Raw genomic sequence first — 11,372 nt, forward strand, 5'->3', positions numbered from 1 at the left:
TAAAATAACTTAGCCTTCCAGAAATGCTGTGAAAGAAGCAACTCAGACACAGCAGTAGCTGTTTTCCTATCAAAGTCTTCCCTCTCTGGGCCAGGCAGACATAACTTCAGGTATCAAAAAAGAAAAATTCTTCACAGGACATTTCTAAAAAGCTAAGGGTGTGGTAGCTCCAATCCTTCAGTGTTATTTCAACCACTGCCCCTTTTTACCCGTATACATGCAGAAAATCAGATTAATTCTAGTAGTGACTGCAGTGGGCAGTGAAGTGAGCTTTTACAAGTTGTTTCCTTTTAAAACATGGCTTTTACATGGATAAAAACATATCTGGAATCAAGCATAAGTCTACATTCTGATTCTTCATAAGCTCAAACAAGAATTCCCTTTTTAGTGCAAGTCTTAAAATACTGAAAGCACAAACTCTAGTACTGGTTATGCATAAGATCCCCTTCTGTGAAGGAAGACAGTTGTATTCATGGGTCATCCATACTCTTAAATTACTATAGCCATAAATCAGATTGAAACAAGGTAAACAGTTTAAATAAAATCTTTAATTGCTTATTTACAACAAAGGCAATGACTTGGTAAATTGAAAATTATGATTTGCACTTTCCCACTAACTTCAGATACAGCAAGTACAGACAACTATAAAATATGCAGCCTAGTGAGTAAGGCGCAATATTTACATCACACTAGTACTGCAAAAAAAAACCCAAAAAACCCCCACATTTAAGATGAATTTACTATGACAGCCAGAAGTCAAACATTTATCCTGTAAATGCTAAAAATGCTGGAAAAGAAACTTCAGATGTCCTTAAAAGGTCAGTGCTCCAGGGTTTTTTTGTTTTTGTCAGATTCATGCAAAAGTAGTAAAAATCTGGTAATGGGACAGAAACCATACCTCTCTGATTTTGTCAGTTCTTGGTCTGAAATCTAATGCTAGGACCTCCAGTATTAAACTGGATACTTAGTTTTACCTTAGCAAAGATCTTTTCTGGAGTGGTTGGGGGGGGGAACCAAAAACCAACCATTACATTTGCATCCAGGCTATACTAGAAACATAATACAATAATCACACCCAAGTTATGAATACAAATTACTACAGATACGTTGTCAAGCTTTAACAGCTTAAAAAAACCCTTAAGTGTTAAAGAATTGATTGCAGCCTAAAAGAAATCAGTTTTGTTTTCTACTTCTTTTTTGACATCCTTTATTCCCCCCCCCCATGTATTTTAAGGTCATAACCATTATTCTTATTTTAGAAGGACAGGAAAAAAGTAGTCAAGTGTAAGGTACTTCTCCAAAACCTATCATCCTGGCTGTCTCTTCTGAATGTAAAAAACTTACAAATTATGAGCTACAAAGACAACAGATACATCAACCGTATGTTCTGGGCATGGAATTGTCTAGCAAGGCCTGTAGGGAATGCTTTCTTCATAGAGATTCTTTAGTGATGCTCTGTAATAATCATCTTAATGAAGGAGGTTTATTTAGCTAGGCAGGAAAGAAGATGGTGTCTGTACAGAAGTTATCATTTCATCCACACTCATTCCGACACTGGGGTATGGAAGTTATCATCATTAAGAGGACAACCAACGTGAACACAAACAATTTTTGCTACTGCCCTTCTTAAATGACATTCTTGAAATTAGTTTTGCCCTTGCTAGTAGTACTTACACTTCAGCTTTAGAAAAGCTTTTTTTTCAAATGTTTCTTCTGTATTAATAAAAGTCTGTAATTTTGACATGATGTGTGTTTAGCAGTTAAGGAGTTGATTCTCAGATATATGCAGAGATCTTTACAGTGTGCGTGTTTTCTATTCGTGGGGTACTCACAGATACTCGCATCCCTTATAGATTCAGAATTCAGATGTCAGTTACAGCCATATCCTCTTCCTGCCTGTGCAGCAGCTTTTCCACGCTCTTCAACTTTCACCACTAATAGTACACCTTAACAGAAGGTGTGTGGCAAGTATGTACAGACTCCTTGACACATTCAAAGAAAAGGTGAGTCTAACTTTTATTCAAAGCTTTCTCTGATGAACTGTGCTCTAGTTCAGGTGACTCCTCAGCATCTCGAATAGCAGAAGTGTAAATACCATCAACTGCAGGGGCTGCCGTCGGTGTTGTGAGAGGTGTCACAGTGTGTCCAAACCCCTGATAATGACCCATGGGTGAAGATGGCATTGAAGAAGCATCAGAAATTGGGTCTTGAGTAGATGAAGACAGTAAACTCGTATGTTCGTTCTGTTCATGATCCTCAGCAAAAAACATTTTCCTTGGCTGGCCCAAAACTGTCCTTCCTAGAATTACGCCAAATGAAAATACTTTTTAATACTTCCAGCACTATACCAAGGCCTTCGAACACATCAACTCTAAAATAGGCATGAAATTAGTCTCTGACAGTTTTACATGGGTGTTGTTAGCTTTAATAAATAAAAGGATGTCTTTCCATTTAAAAAACAACAACAAAAAAGAACCAAAAGGGACATCCCTTTCTTCCACCTAACACGCCTAAAACCTACCCCGAGATCCATCTATTTAAAAGAAAAATTAAGAACTAGACTCTAGATCAGTCAAGAGCACTGAAAACAGCAAAGTACCAGATAAACCATGAAATCCTGTAGGCAGACAGCTGCCACTCATTGGGTCTGGAACATTCTTAAGGTACTGTAGAGATGGATAATAGTGTAAAATGAAGCTGGAAATGCCTGTGCTGTGAATAGATCATTCAAATCTGTTACTTACCAACATTTCGAACCTGTTCTGATATATCTGCCCTTATATCAGAAATATCCCACATTGCAAGAAAAGAGTCAAAGCATGACCCTTCTTCAGCCTCCTGAACATAAGGTTTATAGGAGAAACTGTAGTGATGCGCAATAGCAGCCAGGAACATCTCCACACAAATGATAAAATCCTGCAATGAGAGAGAGACTGACTTAATCATAACTAGAGAAAAAATGGTTTCTTCTACCACCAAAAGACTGCAAGTGCCTTGGGATACTGGCACCAGAGGTAGGGTATTCTTGGTAGGCTTCAGAGGGCCATGGGTACTCCACACATACTGGAATCAATCCTTGCCTGATGGACTGACTTGCTGGAAGTGGAGATTCAACAAGAAGCAGCTCTATAATGAATTCTTGCAAGAAGAAATGCAAGGCTATTGAAGAGAAGTATTTAATTGGGGCACATTCCTTCTGCCCAGCACATGGATATGTAAGCGTTGAGCATAAAGCTCGCTGGGGATGACTGGCTGAAACTTTCCCCAACTTATAACAAATTCAGTACTATCCTAGCCTGTCTTAATTAGTGACTGTGACAATATTTGCTCGAGATCAGCTATGTCATCTTACACGTAGCCATTCCTCCTCAGTAGTAATCAGCTGCTCCTACCTGTAGGCCTGTAGCCACAGCTTCCACACTTTGCCATTCCCAGGTGTGTTTCTCAGAAATAACACCGACTTTCACCAACAATGCAATGAGCACCGCTTGCCTATAAAGATTATTTTCCATTATTGTAACAGTAGCACCAAAAAACCTGCAAGCAAATCTGGTAAACAAGGCCTGCTCATATGTATGTACACTCAAAGAATCTTACAAAAAAAAACTTACTGTTTATAGATTTTAAGAGAAGGAAAAGAGACTTAAAAAGCGATGTCATTCATCTGCGGTCCTAAAGACCAACAGAGTCCTAATGACCAACCGAAGAAGAGTTTGTTGTTCCAGTTACAGAACAAGTTGCTTCTCTATCAAGAGCATCAGGACAGCCCACAGATTAACGTTCAGATAGTCAAATGCACTCACTCATTAGCAGCTAAGTGTGAGCAATGCTTAAACTGTAATTTATAGTAAATTTTGAAAAAGTGAAATATTTTTTTACTTTTATTTTAAAAAATAATATTTTTTTTTGTTTTGAAATTGCTGCAAGTGAAGGCTCTAAAATAAATTACGTTCCTGAGAATCACCTTACAAAATAGCAGGTCTAGAAAATAATCTCAAGTGAGTAAGACTGCTCTGTCCAACATACTAGTGCCCTTTTCCCCTCACAGCACTCCCTTAAGAAAATGGGTAGATTTTTTGAGGCCTCTAACCTCAGTAACAAATCCAGCCTTTTTTCCTCTTTCGTGATCCACCCCAAGAGCAAGTAATGAGTAAATAATTAACTTACCAGAACGAAACAAAAACTACCATCTTCACACAAAGGAACTTGCCAACAGGTTGGATAGGGTTCAGTTCTTCACGTAGTACTTTATAAAACAGCACCAGACAATACATAGCAAACTAACAAGGAAAAGAAAACAAAGAAAAGCTTTCAAATCCTTGTTTGTCCTGTGAGGGAGTTGTTTTGCAGCATCTCTTCAGTTAAAAAAAAAAAATAAATCTTATCACAGTACGATAGAAACTTAAAAAGATAGCTATTTTAGAAAAGAGGTTCTGTATTTATGGAATCTTCACCTTAATGTTTTAAAGCGGACTTTTTTTTTGCCTGAAATTGTATTTCTGAAGTGTGTGGTATTGGCAGATGGAGACTGAGGTTATCTATCTACACAGTAAAGCAAAGCACAGGAAGGTCCCATAAAATCTTCTCAGTGCCAAGCATATCTCTTGGGAAAATGGCATTAAAAAAAAAGCACGTTCTTTTAGGCTTCTGTTAAGAACACCTCAAGATGTTGCCTCTATGCAATCTTCCTGCAAATCGTAACAAGTTTCCTAACAACAGCAAGCCACCAAACTAATGCTCAGCCAAACCTAAGGAACTGATCTCACCTCTGCATGCACATTCTCCAAGCCTCTTCCCCTTGTTTCTTTAAGCGATGATGTCAACCAGGACATGCCGAAGTACATGCTGCTGCTGGGACTGTTGTCACAGCAGAAAGCAGGTACAGCTCCTTCCCTAACAGCTGCCCATGAGACACAGGGGTGGGAGCAGGAGGAGGACACCTTTTCCAGAGGAGATGCTGTGCTGTCCTGACTCCTGCTGCCATCACCAAGAGGAGCAGCTTGGAGGCTAGAAGGCTATGCAGCAAGGAGCCAGAGCTGCTGCTCTGGGCAATAGCTCGTGTCATGTGCCTTGAGTGAAAAAGAGAATGATTCCTCTGCATTCCCAGAAAGCCACTAAATCCAACCCCTAACCTCCAAAATAAAACCTTCAAGTCCAGCAGTTGACATCTTGGCCCTGCCCTGACACCACCTGCCAGCTGAACCAAGAGCAAGCATTAGGCAGGCCAGAATCTCAGTGCTCCATGCGCCGTTGCCATTTTTCCTATCAGTATTGTTTCCACCAGCTTTGTGACATGGTATTTTTAAACACAGCCACTGCTGATTCTTTGCATGCTGGGAGGAAGCTATGGGGGCGAGTGAAGTCATCCCTTCTGCAGAGGGGAGAGTCTACAGCTCTAACGTGCCTGGGCCATAGTGTTTCACCCCATCAGTCTGTGCTAGAGAGGTGGGACACTTTATTGCTTTATGGAGATTTGTAGTAAAGATAAGAAAAGTTTTAGATGATCTGTTTTCCTAGTATTTTACATATACAGTATTTAACAGATAGCAACTTTGATTTACAGTGGGTAATACTCTTCCCATAAGAATTACCAGACATTAACACAATTACTATCAATAGTTCACAGAGAACATTAATGATACTAATACGATGACTTAAAAGAGCAGAAATATGTACTCTTGATACTCACTAGCTGTGACATGTTGTTTAGTATAACCAAGTAAGTCCAAGCATTGTTGAAGCTGAAGTTTCCTTCATCATACACTCCCACTAGTTCACAAATTCTGAAAGAATTTTTAGAGTTAATGACCACGTAGTAAAAGCTCGCTTTCTTGAAGTGCTAAACCTGCTTTACATCGATCAACTGTTGGAATCCTAGAACTCTTCTGGTACTCAAATATGGGCATTGTGGGTTCTGCACAAGAATCAGTTGCCAACAGCACATTCGTATTGTGTTTTCCATAGAAGAAAGAGGGTTTGAATGCAGGCTTAACATAGCCCATTGCTGAAAGAATTCAACACTTAAACATCCTTTTTTAAAGCCATTTTGCTTTTAACTGTTAGAACACATACAGCCAATATAAATATTTCTATGGATATTCTTGGCGAGTAGCAACTTCTTCCGCAGTCTCACAGAATTAACAGTAGTGACCATTAATACAAAGTTAATGAAAATGAAGCTTTCAGCATCAACATCCATAACCGCCAGCTATTCCTTCACAAAAGGCTGTATGATACGTATGAAGGTACACAGTCAGGCTCATCACATGCAAAGCTTAATGAAATTTTAAAAGTTACACGAAACCTGACTTTAAAAATACCCAATTGTTGAAGCCAGTGAGAAAAGGGAGGAGGAAAAAAAAAAAAGACTCTAAAGATTTAAGAGATCATAAAAATGTCTTCCCACATAAACAGTACTTCACATTCTCTCCCACCACTTTCAGCAGCAAGCATTAGGTATTTATTATTTCAATTCTGCAAACAGCAATTTGCTATAGAGAAGTTGTAAAGAAATCAAAGATTGTTTGAAATTGCTGGGACTCATTTAGTCTGTAAGACAACAAGTCTGCTTTCAGACTGCCTTGATTCAAGACAAAGGGTATGAAAATTCTTTTCAGTATAACTCAAAATTAGATCCTGAAGATCAATATTAATTATTTAGGAGCATACTTACAAAGCAATAATGGTAGTAAATGGTCTGACAACAGTGTACTGCAAAACCCCCAGTTTACATCTAAATAATAAAACTCTGCAAGAGAAACACAAAATTCATTGTACAAGGATTTAAAGAAAATTCACTTATGGAAGTCTCCTGTTCTCAGTAGTTTCACTACACTAAATTTTTATTTCATGGTAATTTCAACTTCTGTTTCCAAGACTTCAGATGCTACAGTATATAGTGTGTATATATGCAGTGCACAAAAGACCTAGACTTTTTTAGATACGTAACAGGAAATACTCAATGATTCACTACTTCTGGCCACGGAAAGCTTCTGGCTGGGCTAAACAAAGAATGAAATTTTCACTGAGTTTGAAGATGTTTAAGAATGACTTACATTCATAGTTTGTCTGTAACATTTTAAATAGCTTTATCAAAATCTCTTAAGAGAGACAGATTTAGCAGATTAAGCATGCAGAAACAAACAGTGCAGGGGCTTATTCCCTTTTGTCCTTCACCTGTGGAAGTAAAAGCAATAGGCTGTCTGGTCTACCAGCGATTCTACACGAGGCTTTTTGGCAAATATTACACGATAGCAAAGGAAGCAAATTCAAGGAAACATTCTCCAGTGTTTTTTCAAAACCCAAGAAGTTTTCTTCAGCACCACCTGTGTCAATGCATGTTTGTAACTAAGCAAATAGGACATTTTACAGCTAGAAAACATGTTCACAGCTGCTTTCAGTAGGAGTTCATAGTTGATAAACAAGATGTGCGCAAACCATGAACTGACTCTGACAAGGAACAAGTTATACTATTAAACATGAAAAAAACCCCAAAACACGTTTACATCTGATTACACAGCTTAAAATTTTAAGATGTCATCGTATACTCACTCTCCCATAGCCCACGACGGACAACAACACAGAGGTGGCAGATGTCTCTGCTGATCTTTCGCTTCTATTATTAATACGAGGTTTGGATACCGGTTGGTTAGATAATTTGAAAGAAAAACCATAAAATTATAGATGACATAAGCTTCATAGCATTCTCGACATGTATCCACATATATTGCAATGTTGGGGTATTTCAAAGCTATCCACTGTAAGGAGAGAGGTAAACAAGAGGTTACAGGCAAGAAGGACAAAAGTAATTCCAATGACAACACTGGCTGCCTAGTTCAGCAAGCAGTACTTCATTAGAGAGCAGGCACTAATTAAACAGGGCTTGAAGCATTTGGCTAACAGGGGCACGATGCTACAGCTAGAAAATAACGTTCTGTAAAAATATAAGTAGAATTTCAGACTGCATCTCTGCTGCTTCAAACGGAAGCGTGCTTAAAGCACAGCACAATAAATGCTCCGTGTCTCTCAGCCTTCCATGTAAATGTGAGGAGATGGTTCCCTGCACATAACCTACTCCTCTTAGGAGGAGACAAGATAGAACGTTTTCCTGGAATTCACATATTCATTATCAAGATGAATTGAGAACTAAGTTTTTAGTCCCTCAGTATAAAGTCAGTTGCTTTTGGGATCTGCTGTGTAAATATGTGTTCTGGCACTTTGTAAAATACAGAAGGAAGCAGCAGATTAGCCTTAAAGTGGTAATCATCCCTCTAAACTAGAATTTCAGACAGAAAAGTGATTTTTTTTTTTTCAAAACTGGGATTATGGATCAGCTGTCCGAGCTTTCAATTTTTATTTCTGAGTATCACACTGCTGTTGCACTGTCCAGTGCAGCCTGTCTTACAGGACTTTTTAGGGGGTTGGGTTTTTTGGGGGGAGAGATGGAGTTTCAACCTTAGAGGCAAGTCTTTTGAGTTTACTTTGTTTTCCTAGGCTGTAGTAGAACAAATGTGCTTTCTCTGACATTCTTATTAGAACTACAAGAAAATGCTTCACATCCTCATCACAGTTAACAAAGAGATACAGATGCTGCAACAGCTGTGTGGAAGATGTACTACTGCAGCTAGTAAACTGAAAATAACAGTTTTTGAATCTGAGAAGAGGACTTTATTTTCAGCACAGATTAAGCACTCTTAGGAGGATACCATATATTGAGCAAAGGCCATAAGATCCAGGAGTTCGGGTAAAGATTTCAGCATGTCAGCAATGTCCCTGAATGCCTGGCTAGAGCTTGCTTAATTAGTGAGTAATTTTCTTCCAAAGCAAAATTCTGTACTTGAAATTGAAATATCAACCTGAGATAGTTGATATTCCCCATAGGAAAGAGATAATGTTGTTTTCTTCCCCATTCTCCTTCATTCTGAGATACTCTAAAATGCCAGTCTTAAAACCAAAACCAAACCAAACATCAACCCAAAACCAAACCAAACATACATAAGGATGACACTTCATAAACACTCAGGAGATGGGAGAAAAAAAAAAAATCAAAGGAAAAGTTCCTCAAAAGCTGTCTTTTACAGGGGAAACAAGTAATTGAAGTGTCAGGAGGTGATGACATGTAAACACACATCCTGTACAGTCCACAGATTTAGAATGTTGCTTAGCTCTGGCTGAAATAATCTCCACAGGTGATGTATTTACATAAACCATATCTGGTATGGCAAATAGATTCTATCACATAAAAGTATTCAGAAGTGGATTTTTTTTGTGGGATCTTACCCTTTGCCCCCTGAAGCACAAAGCAAGAATTTTAGCACTAAGCATAACTCGGGACAGAAAGGTAAGGCACTAAATTTTGAGACAGCACTTTGATCAGTCTGGTTTCCAGTTCAGCCTCTCACTGAAGATGGAAGGACCAGAAGCAGGCTCTTGTCGTACCCCTTTCCACATCTGTCATAAAGGATACTCAAGGACCAAGGTTAAGAAGGGTTAGCAAAAGCAATCCCACAAGCTCCACAAGAAGAATGCAACATCACTAGAACTATGCTTCTGACATGCTCCATGAATAGGAATGCCCAGAACTTTCTATGACTACAATTCTCCATGCAGCACAGTTTCTGCTCACTGTGACAGTGTTTTCCCTCACTCCCACAGCAAACAGAATTTTATTGAGCTGTTAACAGGAAGAGAACACTTACACTGTCTAAACTGTAAATCGGCACCATCCATAGAATCCTGTTACAATAACAAAAGAACATTTAATATTACTAGAAGTATTTGTAGTCTGAGTTAAATTCAACATTCGTAGCACAGGTAAAATACAAAATGTTACCTTATTATTGGTTTCTGTAATTCAGGTTGTGTATAATGGACTAAGTGTTGTAGTATTCCCCAGAGAGATATTGGTATAGTCATTAGCAGAAATATCCCAGCAATAAACCATGCTTTGGTATGAATTCCAACCTTCCAGAGAAAAAGAAGAATGCAAGATCAAAACTTCAGTACTCATACTTTGAAGTTGAACTAGTATAGCAAGAAAAATAATTTCTTTTTTTTTTCCCCACTGTGAATTAAGTTTGAAGATGGACATTAAGTACATATCCCAGTATTTAGTTTTTCTAACTCTTCCCTTTCAAATACACAAAATCCCAAAGTCTCCCTTGCAATCTGTTGACATGGCTTAGAGTAAAACTTAAAAACTCCAAAGAAAAATATGAGAAATCCTGCAGGACCGAACAAAACCATCATCAATAAACACAAGTGTCCTACAAAAGCACAGTAATGTTCAGTACTTAATTTGCTGAAAGCCACAATGGATGCCTTGCTTTAGGTATGGAACTTGTCTTACTTCAGTGCTACATTATAAAGTTTCTGGAAGCTTAGGGATTTAAGGTATTTTTAGCTTTAAAATCGAGTTCCAAATAGTTTCATTTAGCCACTCTGAAATAGATATGCATGTAAGATTTCTCGGGGGGGGGGGGGGGGGGGGGTGTTGTTGTTGTTGAGAACTGCTTCTCTGATCCTCTACTGTACATCAACATCCCACATCCTCCGTTGCCTTCCTGTTCAAAAATTGCTTCCGAGTAGTTTGTCTATCAGTATCAGATTCAGTGATTTTGACGTTTCAGATGCTGCTTTGACTTAAGTATCCATTGGGCTGAACATACAAAAGCATCAGAACAGGGTTTTCAAAATCGGAAATTTTAAATACACTCAAACCAGATTTTACTGGCATTAACCACTGGTAAAAGCCTGTATGAAACGCAACATGTATTTTATGGTTAAAATTTTACTTTTTGCTAGAAAAGTAATGTTGCCACGTGTAATTGATAGGCTGCTGTTATGACATACTACGGTACCACCAGCCTGAAAGAGAAGCTGCTCTACTACCTCAATTCTCCCTGGCAGGCAGGATTACCTGAAATACCAGGTCACGAATGCCAGTATTTCTACTGGGCGTGAAAAGCCGTGGGCAGGGCAGCGGCAGAGCTCCAGCCCTGCTTCTACAGAGCCTGACTGCAGCTTCTTCAGCTCCGCATCAACCGCCTGAACACTAATTATTGCTGAACCGGAAGGAGAAGGAAATCCTGCCCGGTTCCACCTCGCATCGTTCGCGCGTTACCAGCGCCGCGGCCGCACACAGCACCGCGGCGGCACTTCTCCGGCTGTTCTCTGCTCCCGGGCTCTCTCCCCGGGGCCCAAGGGTGCTGCCGGCTGCCTCAGGGCAGGGAAGCCGCCCCGCCGCGGCCGTGCGGGTGGGACCGGGCGCCCCCCGCGGCGCTCCGTCCCTCACCTCCAGCTTCTGCAGCTCCCAAACGCAGAGCGGCACCACCACCAGCAGCCCCACGATGTACAGCAGCACCACCAGCGGC

At 39.6% G+C, this 11,372-nt stretch overlaps 1 protein-coding gene across 1 annotated transcript; it reads right to left on the reverse strand.

Annotated features, from left to right (window-relative positions):
• Window positions 1–1,654: 1,654 nt before the first annotated feature.
• On the reverse strand, window positions 1,655–11,366 carry TMEM184C (transmembrane protein 184C). The gene is made up of 10 exons (XM_026848045.1): window positions 11,294–11,366; window positions 9,833–9,963; window positions 9,699–9,735; window positions 7,552–7,757; window positions 6,674–6,748; window positions 5,690–5,783; window positions 4,168–4,280; window positions 3,393–3,492; window positions 2,745–2,916; window positions 1,655–2,299 (listed from the first exon to the last, which is right to left on the reverse strand). The coding sequence occupies exons 2-10, from the start codon at window positions 9,913–9,915 to the stop codon at window positions 2,010–2,012; spliced, it is 1,170 nt and encodes a 389-aa protein (XP_026703846.1). The 5' UTR covers window positions 9,916–9,963; window positions 11,294–11,366; the 3' UTR covers window positions 1,655–2,009.
• Between the last annotated feature and the right edge of the window lie 6 nt (window positions 11,367–11,372).

The sequence above is a fragment of the Athene cunicularia genome, assembly GCF_003259725.1.
Source record: "Athene cunicularia isolate RWA chromosome 4 unlocalized genomic scaffold, athCun1 chr4_part2, whole genome shotgun sequence".
NCBI lineage: Eukaryota > Metazoa > Chordata > Aves > Strigiformes > Strigidae > Athene > Athene cunicularia.

Bases quoted from the DNA above. Each gene is read 5' to 3' on its own strand.
- TMEM184C (XM_026848045.1), bottom strand. From the start codon at position 9,915: ATGACTATACCAATATCTCTCTGGGGAATACTACAACACTTAGTCCAT. The intron at 5,784-6,673 runs GTAAGTATGCTC...AAATTCTTTCAG, and splicing joins TTTACTACCATTATTGCTTT to AATTTGTGAACTAGTGGGAG. The intron at 2,917-3,392 runs GTAGGAGCAGCT...CTCTCATTGCAG, and splicing joins CTGTGGCTACAGGCCTACAG to GATTTTATCATTTGTGTGGA.